Source organism: Rutilus rutilus (assembly GCF_951802725.1).
Source record: "Rutilus rutilus genome assembly, chromosome: 18".
NCBI lineage: Eukaryota > Metazoa > Chordata > Actinopteri > Cypriniformes > Leuciscidae > Rutilus > Rutilus rutilus.
This window is the reverse complement of record NC_140231.1, coordinates 27,911,210-27,936,007: the sequence shown is the minus strand read 5'-3', so window position 1 is coordinate 27,936,007 and position 24,798 is coordinate 27,911,210. Positions and strand designations below refer to the sequence as shown.

Here is a 24,798-nt window from a genome sequence, read left to right as displayed (position 1 = left end):
TTTTGACTGTCACAGTGAAGAGATGAACATCTCCAGTGAGATCTTCCCCACTGATGGATCAAACTCCAGTTCCAGTTACTTGTTTAACAACAGCACTGAGATGGAAAATAATGTTCTATATTTCCTCAGTGTGCTGTTGAGTCTTCCTACCAACTCCTATGTGATATGGCTTATAGTGACAGGAACAGGCAATGGACTTGCAGCAGAGTTCTTCATTCTCAACCTCTCTGTTTGTGAGATCTTCTTATGTGTGGAATCTGTCTGTCTTTTCCTAATAACTAAATTTAAGTTTCTCTGGATAGTTGTGGCAGTTTTCGATGGACTAGCCATGACTGGTCGTCCTCTGTTTCAGTGTCTGATGTGTGTTGAGCGTTACCTCGCAGTGGTTCATCCTGTAACCTTTCTGAAGTACAAACCTCTCAGATATAGAGTGATCTGCTCTGTTATTGCCTGGGTGGCAACTTTTGTCTCAAGTGGGATCATTTTAAATTTTGTCATGTCCCAGTCCATTTTTTACTTTGTTTTTATGTTTGCAGTGTTCTTCCTCTTCCTCTCCGTTGAGTTGTTCTGCTGTGTGACTGTTCTCAGAGCTCTGAAGCAGTCAGGACCAGGAGAGAGAGGGAGAGAGAGAGAGGAGGAAAACCACATGAAGAGAAGAGCATTTCATATTATTCTAATAACTACTGTGACCATGCTTTTCATATATGGTCCCTATATCATTTTAATGTATCTTTTTTCAATAACAAATTATTTCACATTCCTGTCTATTGGTTCTGTTTGTTTTACTTTGGCTGGTTTGGTGCAGCCTCTTCTTTTTCTTTACCGGGTGAGGAAACTGCCCTTCATCAAATGTAAATAATTCTACTTATGAAGTCTCTATAATCCATCTTCTGTCATCCTGCTAAATGTTATAAATATTAAGTTATGTAAACAGTCACCAAACCCTTTTCTTTAACTATTAATTAATTATTTACAAGTATCCGTGAGCTGCAGTTGATGGCAAGAACAATTATTAAGTGTATTTTTGTAATTCAGTAGCTTTGCTTATGTTTCTTATGTCAATTGCAATTTAAAACGCACACATCTGAGGATCAGAATTTTTCTTTTTATGTTGATTTATAAAGATTTTGAGATGTTAGAATTGATATTTGGTTTACAGTTAGAATGCAGCTTTGGTGACCATTTGTGTGACCAATTGTGTCATGCCAATTTTGTTGCCTACTATCTAGGGGTTAAAAATCTCCATAATGGTACAGTATAATGTATGCAACTAGCTATTCTATTTTATATAATATACAAATAATAAAACATGGTATAGACAAACACACTTCTGTATCTGTTATTCAAACACACGATAATATCTGAAGATTGCTGAGGCTTTTATGTAAATATTGTCAGTATACTTTTAGTTAGTTACTACTTGACTGTGAACTTATGTAAAAATTGCCTCAGGCTGTTGAATTATTTGTAAAAAAAATGCACACCAGAGGTAGTAATGTTGTCACGTGTCAAGATGCGAAGTGGTGCTGCCGTTACACCTCAGGTGTGCATTATTTTTCTAACATTCTGTTGACTATAAGTAACATTGCACCTACATGTCTACTAACTCTCAGAGTGTTAGTAGAGTATTAGTAGACTGGTATGGTTAGAATAAGTTGACTTGTAGTTGCAAAGTTACTTATAGTCAATAGAATGTCTGTTTGGGGAGCATCACAATAAAGAGTTAGCCGATATTAAAAGGTCATGAAACCCTAAACCAAATTTTCTGAGATTTTAACAGAGTATGTGTGTTGAACACCATTGAAGACAATTAGCATCTGTTAGATTTAATAGTAGGGGGAAAATGGTTCAATTTTAGTTTTTTTTCCGCTATTTTCATCTTCCGGGTTTAAAATCTTCATCGTGTCCACGTCACAGTAGTACGTTGATGACTCATCGGTGTCTCATAATTATTCATGACTGAGTTTTCTTTTCCAATGAGAAGACACTTGCTCTTAATTATTCATGACACCACGTGGAACTTTCCAATGACAGACATGTCAAACTGTGATACCGCGTAGTAGATGAGAGAGGCAATCATGGGACATGCGTTTGTTTTCGTGGTGCAAAAATTCCAGTGCATCTTTCCCCGCGATGCTGCCGGGGCTAGACTCTGGCTGTGGGCGGTTGGTTGGCCATCAACCACCGACACATCTAAACTATGTGTGTGTAGCAACCATTCAACTGGAGAATGGTGGACTTTGACCTTGCGAGTGATGCGGTCCCGAGGACTTTTCTATCGCTTCAGAGGTGTGTGTGTGTGTGTGTGTGTCTATGTAACCCTGACCGTTTTACTTGCCTTTTGTTAAATAATCACTCGTTATTAAAATTTAGATATTTCGATAATACCTCAATTGTATGGAACGTATGTTTAATTTGTGCAAATTTCAATGTAACTGTCCATCTTTATTATGGGTTTAGGGGGCGCGTAACGTTTTTTCTTTTTTTTTACCGGAAAATTTATTATTTTCAAATATATGCATTTATAGTGTGTATAAACAAATATATATTTTATAATGACATAATTATACGTATACATGGACATTTATGTGTTTTAAATACAGTTATGATGTAGGCTAATATAGGCTATGTAGCAGTGCATTCAGTTACTTTTGAAAAGACAAAAATAAGGTGTCAGCGTATTTCATTAGACTTTAACTTTGTCAGCTATAAAAAAAAAATCGAGCATTTTCCTCACGTTTTACCAATGATTTTTAGTGACAGTCGATATGCATGGACCACTGGCGATCGATGACAGTCTTGTGTGTTTGAGTGTGTGTTATTGTCTCGTTACGCTGATTGTTTCATGTGGGCGTTACCGCTGATTATCAGTGATCAGTGGCAGCTGTCATCTCACCAGCCTATTTAATGCCCTGTCTTTCGTCTCATGTTTGTCGGATCGTTGTTTGAGTATCCTGTCTTCGTGCCTGTTCCTGTTCCCTCGTGTTTCCTGTGTACTGGACTCTGGATTACTTCACCTCTGATCTCACCGTGGATTCACCATCACCGTCACTCTGCACCATAGGATTTGCCTGTCTCAGTCCCTGCGTCACGCTCTCCTGCTGTTGTGTTCCTGATCATCGATCTTCCCCTTCGAGAGACTGCATTCAGCGCTGGAGTTATTATTGCATCGATCTGTCTTTACCATTGAGCATTTGTTATCTAATAAATACATCTTTGCACTTGCATTTGCTTCCGTCCAGTTTATCGTTACAGGTTTCATGACCCTTTAAGCAGATAGTCTACTAGGGAGAACGTGGGACACATTAAACACGTTTACTACAGTTGAATATGTATTTATTCAACTAATTCTTTCAAAATTATGACATTGATGGATGATTTTTGTTCTTCAAAATTCACTCAAAAAGTTCAAGACATCTACAAGGCAAAATCACCATTGTTATAAGGGGAATAGATATCTGAAATGAGATACTTTTCATGATTTTTCAAATTATTTTTATATTAGAATAATAGTTCATCAAACATATGTAATAGATCTGACATTAATGGGATTTGTGCCCTTTAATATTTCCATGTGTTATCAATATGTAACACACAGTATGTGGAATGAGCATCAATGTAAATCAGGTGTTGTTTTGCTTTATTTCCATGAAGCTGAAACTAAACCAGTATGACTGATGAGTATCTGTTTTCAGTATTTTGTGTGTGGCAGGTGGCTGAGTGTGATGGCATGTATAAAAAAAATTGCATGACACATACCATCTTCATAGACGGGAAAAGGTAAAGAGCTTATCACTGTCTGATTGGGCCAAAACTTTTTTTAAATATTCTGTGTAAGTGTGATGACCAGATACTGAAACTGTTGTATTTTTACTATAATGTGTGTTATTTAAAGTAGTTTTTATGAGGTTTACTATACAGTCCCAGAATTTTCTGGTGGACTAACACTTGTATCTCTCATTCCTAGATTACAATTGTGTTTTTGACTGTCAAAGTGAAGAGATGAACATCTCCAGTGAGATCTTCCCCACTGATGGATCGAACTCTTCTAGTTACTTGTTTAACAACAGCACTGAGATGGAATATAAGTTTCTATATTTACTAAATGTGATGTTGGGTTTTCCTACCAACTCCTATGTGATATGGCTTATAATGACAGGAACAGACAAAGGACTTGCAGCAGAGTTCTTCAGTCTTAACCTCGCTGTCTGTGATATTTTCTTATGTGTGGAATATGTTTTTATTTTTCTCTCTTATGAATTTGAATTTCTCTTGACAGCTGTGAATGCTTTGGATGGACTAGGCATCATTGGTCGTCCTCTGTTTCAGTGTCTGATCTGTGTTGAGCGTTACCTGGCAGTGGTTCATCCTGTAACCTTTCTGAAGTTCAAACCTCTCAGATATAGAGTGATCTGCTCTGTTATTGTCTGGATGGCAACTTTTAGCTTCGGTGGGATCATTATAATTGTTTTAATGTTCCAGCCCGTGTTGTACTTTGTATTTTTGTTTACATATTTCTTCATCTTCCTCTCTGTTGAGTTGTTTTGTCTTGTGGCTGTTCTCAGAGCTCTGAAGCAGTCAGGACCAGGAGAGAGAGGGAGAGAGAGAAAGGAGGAAAACCACATGAAGAGAAGAGCATTTAATCTCATTCTAATAACTACTGTGACCGTGGTTATAGCATATACTCCCTATATAATCTTAGTAGCTCTTTTTATGACAGCAGATAGTAACGAAATACTTCTGTCTATTGGTTGTCTTTGCTTTACTTTGGGTGGTTTGGTGCAGCCACTTCTCTTTCTTTACAGAATGAGGAAACTGCCCTTCATCAAATATCAATAATTCTACTTCAATCATCATTATGAAGTCTCAATAATCCATCTTCTATCATACTGCTGAAAGATACAAATAGAAAGTTATGCAATGTTGATTTATAAAAACGTTAAGATGTTATAGTTAATTTTTGGTTTGGTGTCGTCATCTTGTGTCCAAATGTCTCATGCCAATTCATGCATATACAGTAGGGCTTCAGAAATATCTATTATAATGTATGTAACTATACTATTTTTATAATACAAAAATAATAAAAAACATGTTGTGTTTTATCTGATGATGTAAATGTAAATGGTAAATGGTGTCAGCTTGGTGTCATTGTTTATAAGCAAGTATTCATACATAACATGTACAGGTACTGCTTACCCTTTTTATTTATTTTTTTATTTTTTTATTTGATTTATTTTAACAATATTACGTATTTACAGGTTTAGGAACAAAAAAAAATATGCATGTATCATTTATATCATAAATATATTTAGTGACATGTTTACCTTTTGTAGATATATTTTAGATAGCTAAATCCTAAACCTAAGCATAACCACTTTTTAACAATAATAATAATAATAATAATAAAACAAAAAATTTAAAATAAATAAAAAAACAGGCAGAAAAATGCACAGTGACAATAATTTTTGGTACAATATACCATTACATAATACCTCACCTACATCTAAAGTTACCCACAAATAATAATAATAATAATTATATATATATATATATATATATATATATATATATATATATATATATATACAGTATGCACAGTATAAGAATGTAACTGTAAGTGTAAGTTAAATATAATCAAAGTAATTTATTCCAAAAAGGGCAAAAATCAGTACCAGTGTAGTCCATATAGTGTTGCACTGGAGGTTTTGTGTAAAATACAGTTGTTAATCACTGAATTCATATCTTGATATGGCAATCATACCACTCTCTTCATCTGCTCTGTTTAGTGAGTGTCTGAGAGGAGCAGCACTGACTGAAGTGAAGATCATTGTTGTGACTTAAGCGCTGTGTGAGAGTAAGGAAAACATTCTCTGTTTTCTAACTTTCTCTCTGAGTTATCATTTTACATGGAAATATAGCTGAAATCATAGCACAGCCGCTGTCTTTAACAGACATGTATAGTGATTTTGACCGATGGCTTTGCGGCAGAGGTGAAAAGAGTAAATTACAAATGATACATTTTAAATATAAAGAAAAAAAAATTATAGCTTCACCATTTGTTATGTGGCAGTGAGCTATAACGCACATGTTCTTTTTATGTGTTTCTTAGAGGTTGAATTCATATCAGAAACAGCCAAACTTCCCAAACAAAATCTTACTGAAAGCTAATGAGATATAAACCTAAAATTTGAAACACAACTTGGTCAGATTTTGGGCTTTTATTTATTTATTTATTTTTTGCAGTTTTAGAGTCCAACATGTTTTGAAAATATATATTTGTATATATACAGACTCGCTGTCTGAAAATATATAATGTTATATTGTTAATTATTATTATTTTTTTTAAATATAGCGTTATAACTGGTTTAAGCGCAGTGTGAAAAGCAATAAGCCAAGTGGGTAACGCTTTAGATTACAGCCCGGAAAGTACTGCGTAATTAAAATGAAAGTACAGTGTAACTTTCGGTAATTACAGTGTACCTATAAAGTACTTACGTGTAAGTATAGGGGAACAATATGTAAAGTCTTGGGAATAAAGGTGTAACAACCAGGAAAATACTGCGTTATTAAAACGAAATTACAGTGTAACTTTCGGTAATTACAGTGTACCTATAAAGTGCGTACGTGTAAGTATAGGGGAATAATATGTAAAGTTTTGTGAATAAAGGGGTAACAACCAGGAAAATAACAAATTATTTAGGCAAATTATTTATACAAAGTATTTTAGAATCTTACTTTTGGGAGCAATTTAGCGAGTACATACACTGCACCTTTTTGTAATAATAGTGTACAAAAATACATAAAGGCTTTTTTTAAATCACGGGGTACATATCAGTGGATTTATAAAGTAGGCTATTTTGTTATTATTGCAAAGGTGCACTGATTAAGTTTCAAGGCAAGTAAAACTATTGCAACTTTTTTTTTTTTAAATGCTGGGAAAATATACTCTTGTTCCGTGTAGTTACAGGGTAAGTATGACATTGCGGGCTGTAAATTAAAGTGGTGTTTCTTACCCTCTTGTTCCGTGTAGTTACAGGGTAAGTATGACATTGCGGGCTGTAAATTAAAGTGGTGCTTCTTACCCTCTTGTTTCATGTAGTTACAGGATAAGTATGACATTGCGGGCTGTAAATTAAAGTGGTGTTTCTTACCCTCTTGTTTCATGTAGTTACAGGGTAAGTATGACATTGCGGGCTGTAAATTAAAGTGGTGCTTCTTACCCTCTTGTTTCATGTAGTTACAGGGTAAGTACAATAAAAACACATGTACACACACAATCTGATATCACTCGGAAAACTTTATTTGAAAAACAACTTATTTCAAAACGGATTTACAGCACTTTGTTTCTCTTGCTTGGTTTCCTCCTCCTCTTGTTCCTCTTCTTCTGAAGTGAAACGATAAGCGTTTGTAAGAAAAATACCAAATATTTTAAATTTTTAAACTGTAGACTATCGCTTCCGACCAACTGTCACCTGCGCGTTCACGAGAGGGTTGAGAGAAAGTATAAATACAAGTTGTCCGCGTCCGAGCTGTGCGCAGCTGTCGTGTACGCGTCCAAACTGGAGTATAACAGAGGCTTAAAGCGTGACGTGCGCACCGAAAAACCAATGTTGAATTATTATTTTTTTAAATGTTTTTTTTATTGCTCACAACAAAATACAAACAATAACAGATAATAATAATGAAAAACAAACTATGCAGAAGAACAGAGACACCAGTTCTCGCGCACGTTTCACATCAAACTCCCGCGAGAATGCAGAACGCTTAAAGCTTCACCAAACGCGAAGCCATTCAAGCCGCCCCAGCCCCTATGAAGCCGACTCTCATGCACCGCTGGTGAAAGTTGGTCGGTAGCGAAAAGATGAGTAAATTATGAGAACATTTCTGGGTGTAGGCTACTGTATTTTCGTTTAATACATAATACAGAATAGAAAAAGACTCCTTAAGATTAGGCTAATCAGTGGAACGATAGAAAAAGAAGAGGAGGACCAAGAGGAGGAGGAAGCCATGCAAGAGAAACAAAAAAGGACAAAACATGCTACTTTCTGTCAGGACTTTAGAATTTGAAATGAAAAGTTGATTTAAAAAAAATTATAATAAATTAAATAAATAAGAAGTGTAATATGTTGTAAATCTGTTTTGAAATAAGTTGTTTTTCAAATAAAGGTTTTCCAAGTGATGTCAGATTGTGTGTACATGTGTTTTTTATTGTACTTACCCTGTAACTACATGAAACAAGAGGGTAAGAAGCACCACTTTAATTTACAGCCCGCAATGTCAAACTTACCCTGTAACTACATGAAACAAGAGGGTAAGAAACACCACTTTAATTTACAGCCCGCAATGTCATACTTACCCTGTAACTGGAATACTTACAGTCTAAATAATTTGCCTAAATAATTTGTTATTTTCCTGGCTGTTACCCCTTTATTCCCAAAACTTTACATATTATTCCTCTATACTTACACGTACGCACTTTATAGGTACACTGTAATTACCGAAAGTTACACTGTAATTTCGTTTTAATAACGCAGTATTTTCCTGGTTGTTACACCTTTATTCCCAAGACTTTACATATTGTTCCCCTATACTTACACATAAGTACTTTATAGGTACACTGTAATTACCGAAAGTTACACTGTACTTTCATTTTAATTACGCAGTACTTTCCGGGCTGTAATCTAAAGCGTTACCGCACTGTAAAAAATAATTGCCATTTCAACTTTTTTTTTTTTGTAGACACAACTTAATTTTTAGAAATTGTCCAGACAACAAGAAAATTTAAGTTTAATTGTCCACAACTAAGCTGAAAGTTGAATTAACTAGTATAACTAGTTGTTTCAACTAGAAAATGCATGTTGATACAATTGCACATACACCAACAAAATAACTAATATATTTTCTTAATAAAATTCTCTTAACAATTTGCAAGAGTAAATTCTAAGTACATTTTACTGCTCTAACATCAAGCACAACTCACTTGTCATTATCAGTTAAAATCTACTTAAAGCAATTCATAAAGTAATATGTAATTATATACATATAAAGGTGCATATATTTAAATGTTAATTTAAGAATTTGTAGTTTTCATTGAATTTTAATACCACCATGTAAAAAAATAATAAGATGGTTAATTTAATACATTTCAACATACCACAAGGATCCTTTTGTTTTCAGTATAGATTTTCGCGGGCTTTGCTCTGTGTAATATCGCGAGATCTAAGTAAGCAGGACTAAAGCAGGTGGAAACTCAAGCAGTTACAGCAGCAGGAGTATTTCATTCAGCATCATCAAACAACCATCGTCTCTGCATATAATAAGGTGAGTTCAATTAATAATTTAATAACTATGATACTAAACTAATCTGGTCGAATTTCATTACTAATTAATGGATTGATTGCCGATTTTCCATGAGCCGGTAAGATATTCGAAATGGCGCCTGTATAAGCTAGTTACGTTAATGATGGTGGTTAAAATGCAATATTTCTCAACTCCTTAACTAATATTGAATTTTATTGTATTAATTTTTACTATTTGGCATAAACAGCAGATGTGGACTGACATTGGGTCTGTCTTGTTTGTTTCCCGCCCTCGTTGGTGATTGAGCAGATATCCCTATTATCTTAGTTGAGTAGAATTTAATTTATGATAGTTTAATAATTACGATACTAAACTGAATCAGTTCGAATTTTAATCCTAATTAATGGATTGGTTACAGTTTTGCACGATGCTATCCGTAATGTAAGCAATTCGTAAAATGGCGCCGAAGCATATAAGTTAGATTTCGGATGAAATTGTTGATCATAGTAGTATTTAAAATGTATTAAATTAGCCTGTTTTTGGACTAATATTGTATTTAGAGTTTGATTAATTAATATTCGATAGCAGGTGCGAACTGAGCACCGGAAGGCTTTTCCAAAGAATGGGCCGCGAATGGTTTCTCACAAAGCCGCGGTATGTATTTTAGCAGGGCTGAGTGAGGTTTAGGGTTTAACGTTAACAGTGACTGACAGGACGATGGGATGCGCAAGATAACTTTTAATAAAACTAGTATTTCTTCGTTTAATATACGTGAGTTTGTCGTTTTATCACAGTATTTTCATTAAGATAACGATGAACCACAAACTAAGCATTCATTTTAATGTAACATTAGGGGAAATATAATTTTTTTTTTTTTTAACTACAACATGAGTAACGTTAGGCCTAAACCATAACATCCATCTTTTTAATTTACGTAGTTAAATGTTCGGTGTTTAATATAAGCACTGCTGTCAATCAAATTTTTCTTTTATTTAAAAATTCTACTTTTGTGACCTAGTCCTAGATTTTTAGCCCAACCTAAAAAAATAACGTTACTGCAGTGTAATTCTCTGAACTTTCTAGAGCAATAATTATCAAACGTTGAACTTTACCATAGATAGCTATAACAGGGTTATTTAGAAAATGAATGTGGCCAAATGTACCCAAACACATTTAAATACTAAAGGCATGTTAAATGCTGCTTGCAGCAATATTTAAATATTGTCCTCTCTGTGATATTTAATACTTTTCTTTTAAAATGTTCCATGTGTGATTGCCTGAACTGCTATGTCTTGATTAGGGAGTAGATATGACAAATTGTTGCAAACGACTAAACGGATTGAAAAGATGTACACTACTTAATATACATAAAAATTTATTGATGTTTGTATATTTTCAGGAAATGGTCCCCCCCTTCCCTGGATTGTGACAGTTTCAATGAAATGGAAATGCAAGCTTTGCTCATATAGTTCATCGAATCAACGCACAATAACAAGGCATTATACACTAAAGCACGGACACTACAGCAGGTTTTGTCCCTTACCATGTTTGTATAATGATTGTGTTTGTACGTTCAAAAGACAAATTGACCTGAAAAGGCATTTGAGGCAGCATGGGCCATCACAAAATTCATCAGAACCCCTAACTGTTCACATACTCTGTGACTTATGTGGTTTTTCAGAACCCTGCCACCTTCGCCAGTATTTGGCACATTTACGCTGCCATCTAAAAAATAAGGAAACTGTGAAATGCCCTTATCGGCAGTGTTCATTCCGTTCTAACGTGTACTCCACATTTACAGCACATCATAGTCGTTTTCACAGTTCAGGTAGCGTAAAGGACTTTCGACCAGAATTGTTTTGTGAGAATTATTCTAATTTGGATGAAGACAATCAAGGTAGTGCATCTGTGGTTGAATTGGATGAGTCCATTTCTGATGTTGAAGAACATGATGATGCCAATAATGAGGTGTATCTGCAGCGAAAACTGGCATCCCTTTTTTTGCGAATGCAAACACTATTGCATGTTTCAAAGTCAGCCACTCAAGAAATAATAGATGGGTTTTATGAGGTTAGTGTCCTCACAGGAGAACTAAGCAAGAAATTAATAGAACAAATTCTGCTGCAACACAATGTTAATCTAGAAACATCAACACTGATAACAGAAACATTAGACAAAACGGTCCCTCTTTCTTTCTTGTCAAGGACTGGTCCATTAGGCACTGACCACAAGAGGTCTTCTTTTTTCAAGGAAAACTTTAAGATTATTGAACCTATTGAGTACATTTTAGATTTAGATAAGGGTAGAAAAAAGGTTTATGTCCCGATTTTACCTGTACTGAATGAGTTGTTAAATAGAGATGATGTCCTTGACAAAGTTTTACCTGAGAAGGTTTCTGGGTTAAACTCTGGGGTGTATGAAAGTTTTCTTGATGGACAGTATTTCAGGGAAAATCAGTTTTTCTCAACAGAAGAGTTACGTATTGCGATAGGGTTGTATATTGATGACTTTGAAGTTTGTAACCCTTTAGGCACTTCAAGGAAAAAGCACAAGATTTGTGCCGTCTATTGGGTTCTGGCTAATCTACCACTTCGGTATAGATCATCTTTATCATCTATTAATCTTGCACTGTTATGTTACAGCAATGACTTGAAAACCTATGGATATGCTGCTGTTCTAGAACCACTTCTTAGAGACCTTAAACATCTTGAAAATCAAGGTTTGTACATCAAAAGACTAGGGGCACATGTTCAGGGTACAGTTGCTTTTGTATCTGCAGATAATCTAGCTGCCCACTCACTAGCAGGTTTCCAAGAATCCTTCTCTGTTGACAAATGTTGTAGGTTTTGTCTTGCGAGTCGAAAGGACTTTCAAACTGTACCAGTTAGGAGTGGATCATTCCCACTCAGAACTAAACTTTCCCATGATGGCCATGTTTCGTGTCTCAGTAGCGATGAAACACTAAAAAGTGTTGAGGGTGTAAAGGCCAGCTGTGTTTTGAATAGACTAGAACATTTTCATTCATCAACAGGTTTTCCACCTGATGTTCTACATGATCTTTTTGAAGGAATTGTTCCAGCAGAACTCTGTTTGTGTCTGTCAGATTTGATTGAAAGAGGCTTTTTCACACTTAATGATTTGAATAGTGTCATCCAAAACTTTCCTTATAAGTTTTCTGATAAGACTAATCGACCTCAGAAAATACCAATAACGTTCAAAGCTAAACGGACAATTGGAGGAAATGGACATGAAAATTGGACACTATTGAGACTACTTCCTTTCATGATTGGTCATTTGGTTCCTGAACATGACAAAACCTGGGGTATCATTTTGGAGTTAAAAGTGATTGTTGAACTTCTGTCTTCACCTACGTTTACTGAAGAATCTGTGTGCTTTTTGGAGTCAAAAATTTCTGACCACAGGCTGTTGTTGCTGGAGGTTTTTCCTAACTTCAAGTTGAAACCTAAACACCATTTTGTGGAACATTATCCTAAACTAATCCATTGTTTCGGACCTTTATTGAACTTCTGGACAATCCGCTTCGAGGGAAAACATAGCTTTTTTAAAAAAGTTGTCCGCGATGTCAACAATTTTAAAAACATTTTACTCACTTTAGCCACAAAGCACCAACTTATGTTTGGCTACTGTCTTGATATGCCCAGCCTTTTCAAGCCAGAACTTGAAGTACAGAGTGTTTCTGTTGTTTCTCCTGCTATATTGGACCATGGCCTAAAGCAGGCCATTAACAGGAAGTATGAAGATGTTGCATCTGTTTCCCTGGCAACAACACTTTCTCTGCATGGAACAACATATTCAGAGGGAATGTTCGTCTCCGTTGGAAGCACAAGTGGGCTTCCTGATTTTGGGAAAATTGTCAAACTGCTCATAGTGGCTAACAAGGCATTGTTCGTTGTTGAACCTTTTTCAGCTGTGTACTTGGAACATCTTGGATCTTTTGAACTGTTTAGACAACTGTCTGCTGATCTCCTACTGCTACAACCTGAGGAACTAAACCACTATTACCCACTGTATTCCTACACCATCCAAAGACGGCTTCTTCTTACACCAAAAATATTTTTACTTCATTAAAGGTACACTCAGTAATTATTATTAACTTTTGGAACAGTATAATGTTGTTGTTTTTTAATATGTTAGTAAGGTATTGTTCATTGAACATTTTCAGCTGTGGACTTGGAGCGTCTCGTGTCTTTTGAACTGCCCAGCTAACTCTCCGCTGAACGACTTCTGCTCTCTCCAAAAGACTTTTTACTTCTTTAAAGGTAAACTCAGTAATTTTAATTATTATTAACTTTTGGAACAGTATAATGTTGTTGTTTTTTTAATATGTTAGTAAGGTATTGTTCATTGAACATTTTCAGCTGTGGACTTGGAGCATCTCGTGTCTTTTGAACTGCCCAGCTAACTCTCCGCTGAACGACTTCTGCTCTCTCCAAAAGACTTTTTACTTCTTTAAAGGTACACTCAGTAATTATAATTTTTATAAACTTTTGGAACAGTATAATGTTGTTGTTTTTTAATATGCTAGTAAGGTATTGTTCATTGAGCGTCTCGTGTCTTTTGAACTGCCCAGCTAACTCTCCGCTGAACGACTTCTGCTCTCTCCAAAAGACTTTTTACTTCTTTAAAGGTAAACTCAGTAATTTTAATTATTATTAACTTTTGGAACAGTATAATGTTGTTTTTTTTTTAATATGTTAGTAAGGTATTGTTCATTGAACATTTTCAGCTGTGGACTTGGAGCATCTCGTGTCTTTTGAACTGCCCAGCTAACTCTCCGCTGAACGACTTCTGCTCTCTCCAAAAGACTTTTTACTTCTTTAAAGGTAAACTCAGTAATTTTAATTATTATTACCTTTTGGAACAGTATAATGTTGTTGTTTTTTTAATATGTTAGTAAGGTATTGTTCATTGAACATTTTCAGCTGTGGACTTGGAGCGTCTCGTGTCTTTTGAACTGCCCAGCTAACTCTCCGCTGAACGACTTCTGCTCTCTCCAAAAGACTTTTTACTTCTTTAAAGGTAAACTCAGTAATTTTAATTATTATTAACTTTTGGAACAGTATAATGTTGTTGTTTTTTTAATATGTTAGTAAGGTATTGTTCATTGAACATTTTCAGCTGTGGACTTGGAGCATCTCGTGTCTTTTGAACTGCCCAGCTAACTCTCCGCTGAACGACTTCTGCTCTCTCCAAAAGACTTTTTACTTCTTTAAAGGTACACTCAGTAATTATAATTTTTATAAACTTTTGGAACAGTATAATGTTGTTGTTTTTTAATATGCTAGTAAGGTATTGTTCATTGAGCGTCTCGTGTCTTTTGAACTGCCCAGCTAACTCTCCGCTGAACGACTTCTGCTCTCTCCAAAAGACTTTTTACTTCTTTAAAGGTAAACTCAGTAATTTTAATTATTATTAACTTTTGGAACAGTATAATGTTGTTGTTTTTTTAATATGTTAGTAAGGTATTGTTCATTGAACATTTTCAGCTGTGGACTTGGAGCATCTCGTGTCTTTTGAACTGCCCAGCTAACTCTCCGCTGAACGACTTCTGCTCTCTCCAAAAGACTTTTTACTTCTTTAAAGGTACACTCAGTAATTATAATTTTTATAAACTTTTGGAACAGTATAATGTTGTTGTTTTTTTAATATGCTAGTAAGGTATTGTTCATTGAGCGTCTCGTGTCTTTTGAACTGCCCAGCTAACTCTCCGCTGAACGACTTCTGCTCTCTCCAAAAGACTTTTTACTTCATTAAAGGTACACTAAGTAATTTTGTGATATATCAGCTCACAGCAGGCACACACTGTGTAGTAATTACAGGGTTCCCGCGGGGTCTTAAAGTCTTAAAATGTCTTAAATTCTGAAACGTCTTGAAAACAGCCAGATTTTCATCCACGGTCTTAAATTTCATTTAGTCAGGTCTTAAAAAAGATTTCACCCTCGTTCATTTCCAGAAACGCTGGCCGCATAAAGTTATTACGAAGTAGCAAAAAAGTATCGAAGTCGCTGGCCAAGAGGCAGTTCACATATCGCTTCTTTTTCGCGCTCAAGTTCATTCAAATGTAGGCGCGCAGCAAGCGCGCTTATAATTAAAGCGACGCGTTCGTTTTTTTCCAGGCGCAGCAACATGAAAAAAGACATGAAGGATGCGGGTGCACTACGGGTGTTTTTCTCTTCTACGTAAATAAATCTTGTAACAGAGCTACAGCAAGCGTTTTTCGGCGGTGGAAATCCATTAGCCACTAAAACTTTTTTGTCATTGTGGAGTTGCATAGCAACGACACACGCCACGGGGAAATCGGACCGAATTTTACTATTTACTATTAATAATAAAAGATAAGCTAAAGTGTATTGTAAATGTCACTAAATCATTTTTTATAAAAAGAATAAGTCAAAGAAGATAAATTAAAGTTTGAAATATGTGAGGTTTATGTTTTTATAAAAAACTTTTTTTGTTAACTTCAGGGCTCCAAACTGCGATATTCGCAAAAATATTTATTTGCGAGTGAAATTTCTGCCAAGGTCGCCATTGGTGACAATACAAATTTACTCCCTTTGATTGTAAAATTTGCATCCTACGTGCATGTTTTATAACCAGTAGCCTATCGTAGGGGTGTGCGATATGACGATTTTTCATCATGGACGATTAAAATGTCTCCACGATCTGCTTTTGAAGAAATATCGTAGAATCCTGCACTCTAGTTGCTGTTCTGGCGCCTCTGTCCCGGTCAAAACATACTGAACAACGCGACGTATATTCACATGTTAACGCAGCGGAACGGGACACTGCAGTTCACAAAAGTTAATAATTTGCATGTGCTTTAATGCCTTGTCGGTTAAACATTTAATTTGCGTGCTGATGCGCTGTATGTGCCTTTCTCAGCGCGTACATGTGAAGCTCACATGCACTAAAAGCCTGTCTACCAGCGCCTGGATACTGGACTAAGTTATATTTTGAGTCTTATTGTGCTAATACTGTTAAATACACACAAGGTTTACATAAACAAAGTCGGTTATGTCTAAAGTGTAGCATGATGGGAAGTGAATAAGGTAGCTGTAAATGTCACCGAACTCAATGTCAGGAAGTTTTTCTACACATTTAATGCCTGTAAAAAGAACTTGTGGTGCTTCATAAGGATCTATGATTCCTAATTCCTTTATCTTACTCTTGTATATGTCTTTTTGTGATGACATGAAGTGAAGAGTTGCCCATCTGACGGCCGCTGCGCCAGATAGTGGTCAGTGTTCGTCTAAACCAGTGACGGCGACGCTGCTGAAGTGTGTGAGAACAAATGAATAACATCAGTGCGAACCACGAACATTTATTTATTTGGATTAAATATTTAAATATTCAATTTTAATCGTTCTGTGTCATTTTTCAATGTCAATATTTTCACTATTTACATGGCCAAAATGCTATAATATTCTAAGTTGACTGTCGTTCTCCTCTACCCTGTGTAGCCTACATTAAATAGCCTAACGTTAGCCTATTTAACATCGTTACAGGCACCTCGCGAGCATTCATTCATTCAACTATTTTAAAAGACTGGAATAAACACCAACACACAAGCAATCTTTTTTTTATAGTCAATTTAATAAAAAAATGTAAGCCCAACCGGTATAAAATGTCAGAAAGAGAAAAAAAAATGTTAATGGGAAGACGAGCATAGGACTGCTGCAGTTTAGTGGATAAATATATTTAGCCTATTTTTTATTCAGATTGCACAGTTGGAAAGAAAATATATTTATAGGAACATTTCAGCAGGCTCAAGATAATTAATACAGTGACCATTATTCATTATTTTAATCAATTCGCAGCCATAAAACGTGATAATCCGCATTCTCATGTATGTAGTGCGCTGAAGTATTCCGTCAAAATGGCTGACACGCGGCTATGGGTCACGTGACTGGGAGATCCCTATAACCAGCTGCGTATTGCTACTTGTATTTTGATAATCGGTTCTTTCCCTTCTGTGTTTTACATTTAGGATGTTGCTCAGGGTTGTGTTGTCACCAGATGACATCAGGAAGGTGGTGATTGATGAGCTGCCAGAAAACGTTGAAGATCTGAAGTTGATTTTGAGGTCTAAACTTAATCTGGATGGGGAGTTTGTGTTACAATATGAAGATCCAGATTTTCAGAATGATTTAGTCAATCTGACAAGACTAACAGATTTACCAAAGGAGAGAGCGACACTGAAGATCATCCAGAAGACACCACCAAATGAACAGTTTAATGACCGCAGTAACCATGACACCCCCAGCACATCTGCATCATCATTGGTGTCGGGTACACCCAGTCAATCAAAGGGCTGGCCTGAGCCCTTCATCATTCCAAGTTTTTCATATGATGCGGAACTGAAGCTCCGGCGATCAAATGATGCACACACAAAAGATGGTTCCCTTTTGGATGTTACAAAGGAACTTAAAACTGAAATCCTAAACAAACTTGCAGAAGTTATGTTCAACTTTAATCCATACCCATTACGGGAACAAATTGAAAGCGTTGCCAAAGCCTTGGTTGAAAAACATCCGTGCTTAAAAGAGCCAGGGTCTTCGTGTGGCTGGTACTGCTGGAAGTTCAGTTTGAGTTTTAAAATGGGAAACTTCAGACAGAAGTTGCGTGTAGCAGGATGTCCAGCACTGTCAGTCTCCACAGATGGCACAGGTAAAAGACGCCTTAAGAAGCCGAGGCGGTCTGAAACCAATTTTTTGCCTGATATGCCAGAAGGCGAAACCACCAGCTCCCTCGAAGAAGAAAGGAGAGCTCTGCTGATAGAAGTTAAAAAGAAGAACCCTAATAATAAATTCATTGATGCTGCCATGGCAAGCACATATGCTCTAAGGAGAAAAGAGATCATTGATAAAGAGCCACTTGTGAGTGATGTTCAATCCAGATGGCCAGCGTTATTCACAGAAAGACAGGTATTTTGTTGGCATTTTCAAACACTAAACGCTTTCGATATTAAGAATTCAATTGTTCATGCTGCATTAATTGCATTAAATTTTTTAATGTGTTAAACAAAGAAATTGGATGCATGCGTTCATCTTAACAGCACTTATACAGGTCCTTCTCAAAATTAGCATATCGTGATAAAGTTCATTATTTTCCATAATGTAATGATAAAAATTTAACTTTTATATATTTTAGATTCATTGCACACCAACTGAAATATTTCAGGTCTTTTATTGTTTTAATACTGATGATTTTGGCATACAGCTCATGAAAACCCAAAATTCCTGTCTCAAAAACTTAGCATATCATGAAAAGGTTCTCTAAACGAGCTATTAACCTAATCATCTGAATCAACTAATTGAAAGATTAATTTTTATCATTGCATTATGGAAAATAATGAACTTTATCACGATATGCTAATTTTTTGAGAAGGACCTGTATATATATCTATCATTAATCACTGGATGTGATATGGTTGGTTTTGAATGAGAAACGGAGTATGTAACTCCCTTTGCATCTTTTTGGTCTGTGTCTCCCAAATCATGTAATATTGCTTAAGAAGACAGTTAATTAAACTACTATAATTGTATAATAATCAGTAATGAATAATATAATATTAATTTGAGTCACATGGTCTTTTTTTAATGTTATGCTTTTAGATTGTTGCTGAATTTAGCCGTCTCTTGTCTGCTGACCTTATGAGTTCATTCTATGAGGGCTTAGATGAACTTCTCCCCAGGTTTTTGGAGCTGTACAAAAACATGGACCATGACAGTGTACAGCTTCATAAAATCCTCCAATGGCTTGATGCTGATGTAAGTATTCCTTGTAAACCAATAAGGGTTTTGTGAAATGTTTTGTTAGAACCCACATAAAACAACATATAAATATATTTCTTGTGTGTAAGTACTTGTGTGTTGTGTGCATACTGACATTTCAGGACTCAAACCAGAACAAGCGAACTGCTGTCCTGCTTGGCTTGCCCCACTTCCTTCGTGAGAACTCCTCCAGTTTTTTGAAGTCTTGTGAGGTGTGTTTAAAGACAGACAATACTTGCATATGAGATAGGGCTGCACGATTTGGGGAAAATGTCATATTGCGATAATTGAGGTCAATATTGCGATTACGATTGCGATATGCGATATAATAAACAAATGGTTTCATGAGTCAACTTGCTTGTTTCTAAAGGAAAATAAATGCACACACAGATTAGTGATAATCAGCCTAAAGAAAAAAGATCTTTAGTCAAGAGCAGTGAGTGTTTTTCTCTGTTCCCTTTGTTCTTTGATTAACTTTTGCGGCATATTTTTTTTTTTTTTTTTTTTTGCATTTTAACAAGAACAAAACATAATTTACATACAAGAGTACATATCAGGGGTAAAAAAAAAAAAAAAAAAAAAAAAAAAAACTTTAGTGACAGATATAATTAGTGGCTACTGTGTACTGTCCCTTTAAGACCAGCTGCTGTCAGAGACGCGGATCTCACACGCGCCTCATTCTTTCACGAGTCATCACAACTCTTCATGTTCATCATAAGACTTACTACTCTTATGTTATGACACTCGACAAAAAGACATTTTGGCATAATTGTGTGTGTGTTATTGTTCGTTCAAGCTCGAAAGAGAACTGTATTGTGTCTTGCTGTTTTGTGCGCGCACGATATTAGCGCGAGTCTTTCTGTCTGTCACAGTCAGGACATTCACAGGCAGCGCGTTCATTTTGGCATACATGTGTGTTGTTCTGGTTCTACCGCGAAAGAGAACTTGATACTGGCGCGCATCTATCTGTGTGTGTGTGTGTGTCAGGAGGAGGACATTCACAGGCAGCTCGTTCTTTTATGTCTTATCGCGCATGAATGGTTTAAAAGCATTTGCATTAATAAGTGCGTTAACAGCGCTAATTTGTTTATTTAATATAAAATCGCAGCATTTTGCGTCATATAATCGCGTAGGCTTGACATCGCGATTGCGATTGAGATACGATTAATCGTGCAGCACTAATATGAGATTAATTGTGCTCTTTGAAAATTGTCTCTAATACAGAAATTTATTTTAATACTACTGTTAGGGATGTAACGATTCATTCGCAACCGGTTGAAAAGCGATTAAAATGTCATTCAAGTCGGTTGATGTTAAACGAATCTTGATTCACGTTTTAAACAGCAGGGATAATCGACTGAACCGATTCAAATCAAGTTCAAAGAAACATGTTTGTTTGTATACTCGTCATCATGTTGGTAAGGTCGTGTAAGTACCGCCCCATTGTTTACTAGCGTGGAGAAGGAGGATCGTTCAAATTTTATTATATGTCGAATGACATATTTATGTCTGTGTCAGTTTGTTTAAAAAGGTCCTTTCGTGTATGTTTAATGTTTAATGAATGTTTAATGTCACCTGTGACCTTTCCAACGTGATGACGTCATGCCCGGCACATCGCAGACCAGCAATTGTGGAAAAAGACGAACAATTGTGGTTAAAGTATTTACATTTTTATTTTTTGGGGGAACTAATCCTTTAACCCAGTGTTTCTCAAACTTTTTCTGCCATTCCCCACTTCGGAGGTAGGGAAGGGTTCCGAGCCCCACCTGTCCCCAATCACCCCAACAAAATGTTAATAAACTAGGCTTTAAGTTTAACTGTTAAAATGCATTTTATTAACATCACATTTTAAAAACTTTACATCAAATAACAGCATTAAAAACTTTCAAATAGAGAAAATGAAAGTGCAATTATATTATCACGTTGCATGAAATAAGTCTCAAAAGTCAAGTGTAGATAAATTGTTTGCATTTAGCCTCCGATAACATCAAATTCAGAAACTGAGAAAATACAAGTGTGGACTAGTTGTGCTTTGATTCATTTTGTCACTTCGCAAACTGCATGCAAAAAGGACAAAAAAATAATCTCAAATTGAGCTAAAGGTGGTAAATTCCTAATAATGTACGTATTTTAATAAGATACAATACGTTGCGCATATCTAACACGATCGTTATAAAGGTGTTTGAACAACAAAACACATCCACTTGCATATTTGACAATCGTAATATCAGATATTTCATGCCATATCTAACACATTCATGAATATTTTGAATAAAAAAGGAAAAATGACATAAGCAGATCATTCATTCGGGCGGGATTTTGACATTTCAAAATACATTTGTAATTTCGTTATTTCAAATGTAGAAGCATTGCGCGTGGTTAGCGCACTCATAATCCGCCGGCGCGACCACAACATTGTCCGACATCAAATGGCAAACGTAATGCAAGCAGAACGAAACTGCTCGTTATTGTGTTGTTGACGGACCGTTTATCAGTTTGAACCAAAGCAGCGCGAGCCGATCTTGATCAAGCGACACTGTTACTACACAGCGCTAATAAGATATCCAGTAAAGAAATCATTTTAATTCGCTACAGAAGTAATAACATCGCTGCGATATCTAGTGAGAAAAATTCACATTTCTCCGTTATTAACGGATCAAACAGTGCTGACGTGGAAACCAGGAAGAAACATTGTGCCATGAATGAACTATCCAGTGTCCACAGATCAGCAACATTCACCATGGATTTACTGTAGTAACACTCACTGTAACCATGGAAGTTTGGCAGGAATAGTAGGCTATAATGCCTTCAAGTAACATTACGTCGGTTTTATTTTGACATTATGAATACAATTGCTGCCCTCAAATGTTAATCATTCTGAACTAAAATAAACCTTTGTTTATAAGTACTACAATATATTTTCCAAGGAGCTGTTTTGTTTTATATGCTCCTAAGAAGAGTCAATTATAGCTCCAGAATTGCTCAAAGTAAAAAAAAATCAAAATTAAATCAAGGAAATTTCTCTGGCATTTCTTTCTTTTTGCTGTATCAAAAATGTACCAAACCGAACTGTGACACAAGTGTATCGTATCGAACCTAACCGTGAATTTTGTGAACCGTTACACCCCTACTGTTTACACAACAGCTGATGCGAGAGTAAGTGTAACATAAAGCAATTTGGCAACTGTGTTAATCTCTCTTGTTGTTGTTGTCATGTGGAATGGGTTAAATTTTTTTCTTGTCTTTTCTTTTCTTTTCAGCCATCCAGTGAAATTGAGGACGTTGTGAAAGGAACTGACGTGGGCATTCTAATTGTAACTGAGGAGCAGCAATGTGATGTGCTTCCCAAAGACACAATTGATATCGCTCTCATTTTGGAGGAACATCTTGTTGTCACTGACATCTCAGATGTCCCCAAGGCATTTGGACTCCTGATGGGTCTTCTTTATGTTGTCAATATCGACTACCCCAAGACAATGAAATACACCTTTGAAGCTCTGCAAAAACTTGTTATGAACATTGGTGGGAGCAGCTGTTCATCACGTGTTCATGGGCTTCGCAACAAGCTCTTGCGCAAAAAGTAGACCTTTTTTTTTTTTTTTAAGGAGCTTTAGGCTTTTTTGTGCCTTTTGCTATACTTTTTAGCATGCACATTTAAAGTTTGTCATGTTCTGACTTCAACTATGCATGTTTACACATCTCATGAAAACAAATGTTAATGTTTCCCGTCTCAATTTTCTATACAGTATAATATGCAATTTCCTCTTCTATCCCTTCTATCTTTGTTTCGTTTTATGACCAATAAATTGCATTGTGGTAGGAGTGTTTGGAAATTTGCAAGGTTAATATTCAGTGTTTAAACTGCTGTCTTATTTGAGCTATGCTATGTAGAATCAGACCTTTATGCTTTTATTACATCTGTTTTAATGAATTGAAATGTAGTATTTAACATTTGTCATATGATGTTTCTTTAAAAGGTGTGGTCTTTTTATGTACTTCTTGCAGAAAGTTGATTTAGGAACTTTCTCATGATTTGTGCTATGCATATCCTACAATTTTTATTTCTCTTATAGTACAGTACACTCATTTTCCTTTAAATAGATGAGTGATTTTGTCTTGCTTACAAATCAATACAAAAAAGTGATTTCAGTTGATCTGTTGACAGGAAATTGCTTGTTCAACTTAAATGTGAATGAAAGAGTTGTCTATCATTAAATAAATGAATGCAAGGCAAAATGTGTTGTCATCTTTATTTTAAATTCAAGTTAAAATATTTTTCCAGTTGACATAACTTGACTTGTTGACTGGACTAGGAAATTATGGTTAATTCCACTAATGGTAAATTACTTCAGCAAAAGATATATTGTCAAGTTGACAAAAAAATTTAAGGCAGCGGGGTAACAAAGTTTTTTAAGTTGACTCAACAAATTGTTTTTTACAGTGCGAAAAGTGTACCATATTTGTGAAAAGTCTTGCAAGATAAATCGGGTGTTGGTTTGGTTTGAAGCTAATGTTGTTTTTAGCTAAACCAATGTGACGGATTAGTAGTCTTATTTGTTTTCAATATTCTGTTTGTAGCAGGTAGTTATTTGGGGTGTGATGGCAAGTAGGCTATTTGACTAATTCAGATTCATTTTATTTAAACAGGGACAATGCACAAAATAACATTAACCTTGTATCAAAACAAGGAGAGATGCATTGTGCCAGGTTATAGCACAAGTGCTATTTTCCGCCCGTAGTCCAATAACTATTTGAATGACTTTTGTGAATTTTATTCTTCACTTAATTTGGAAATTTTAACTTATATTCATGTGTAAACTGTAGATATGAATTACTGATATTGTTGATTCAAAACATGTTTTACAGATCTACTATCTCATGGTAATGCTCTTTAAAATCAGTCTGTCTTTTAAAAATATGAATTCACATAATGTACAGGTATTTGCATGTCAGGGTTTCAGGACACATCCCAGATATTAAAGTGCAAGTTTCCTCCCATGAACACATCAAGTCCATTAAGTATTCTTCATTTATTTTGTTTTTGCTAAACTGCATGAAGCGCACTTTCTTTAGATGGAAAAAAAGGTAAAGAGACATTTATTTATTTTTATTCTGTGTGATTTAAAACTAAATGTATTGATCAGATACTGATTTAAACTGCATGGTAACAGAACTGTTGTATTTTACTAATGAATGTTATTTAAAGTAGTTTTGATCAGGTTTACTCTGTACAGTCCCAGAATATTCTGGTGGACTAACACTTGTATCTCTCATCTATAGATCACAGTTGTGTTTTTGACTGCAAACAGTGAAGAGATGAACATCTCCAGTGAGATCTTCCCCACTGATGGATTGAACTCTTCTGATCACTTGTTTTACAACTGCACTGAGGTGGAAAATAATTTCAGTGCGATCCCAATACTTTTCATCAGTTTGCTCTTGGGTTTTCCCATTAACTCCTATGTGATATGGCTTATAGTAAAAGGAAAAGGCAATGGACTTGCGGCAGAGTTCTTTAATCTGAACCTCGCTGTCTGTGAGATCTTCTTATTTGTGGAATCTGTTTTTGCTATTCTCTCTTATGAATTTAAAATTCTCTGGAATGTTGTGAGTGTTTTGGATGGACTAGTCTCTGGCTGTCCTCTGTTTCAGTGTCTGATGTGTGTTGAGCGTTATCTGGCAGTGGTTCGTCCTGTAACCTTTC

The 24,798-nt window shown here is 35.6% G+C and overlaps 1 protein-coding gene across 3 annotated transcripts; it reads left to right on the top strand.

Annotated features, from left to right (window-relative positions):
* Positions 1 to 9,231: 9,231 nt before the first annotated feature.
* LOC311277432 (sterile alpha motif domain-containing protein 3-like) lies at positions 9,232 to 23,326 on the top strand. Of its 3 annotated transcripts, XM_084387745.1 has the most exons (16): positions 9,232 to 9,321; positions 10,700 to 10,829; positions 11,943 to 12,019; positions 13,229 to 13,391; positions 13,484 to 13,580; positions 13,680 to 13,776; positions 13,892 to 13,948; positions 14,048 to 14,144; positions 14,244 to 14,340; positions 14,440 to 14,536; positions 14,652 to 14,708; positions 14,808 to 14,904; positions 17,309 to 18,245; positions 18,936 to 19,091; positions 19,217 to 19,306; positions 22,355 to 23,326. In XM_084387745.1, exons 13-16 carry the CDS (start codon positions 17,310 to 17,312, stop codon positions 22,676 to 22,678), a joined length of 1,506 nt encoding a protein of 501 aa, XP_084243871.1. In that variant the 5' UTR covers positions 9,232 to 9,321; positions 10,700 to 10,829; positions 11,943 to 12,019; positions 13,229 to 13,391; positions 13,484 to 13,580; positions 13,680 to 13,776; positions 13,892 to 13,948; positions 14,048 to 14,144; positions 14,244 to 14,340; positions 14,440 to 14,536; positions 14,652 to 14,708; positions 14,808 to 14,904; position 17,309; the 3' UTR covers positions 22,679 to 23,326. The 3 variants fall into 3 exon arrangements, with proteins under 3 accessions (XP_084243871.1, XP_084243873.1, XP_084243872.1); XM_084387747.1 differs by lacking the exons at positions 10,700 to 10,829; positions 11,943 to 12,019 and adding an exon at positions 15,021 to 15,077 and having other exon boundaries at positions 9,261 to 9,321; XM_084387746.1 differs by lacking the exons at positions 10,700 to 10,829; positions 11,943 to 12,019 and having other exon boundaries at positions 9,263 to 9,321.
* Positions 23,327 to 24,798: the final 1,472 nt, after the last annotated feature.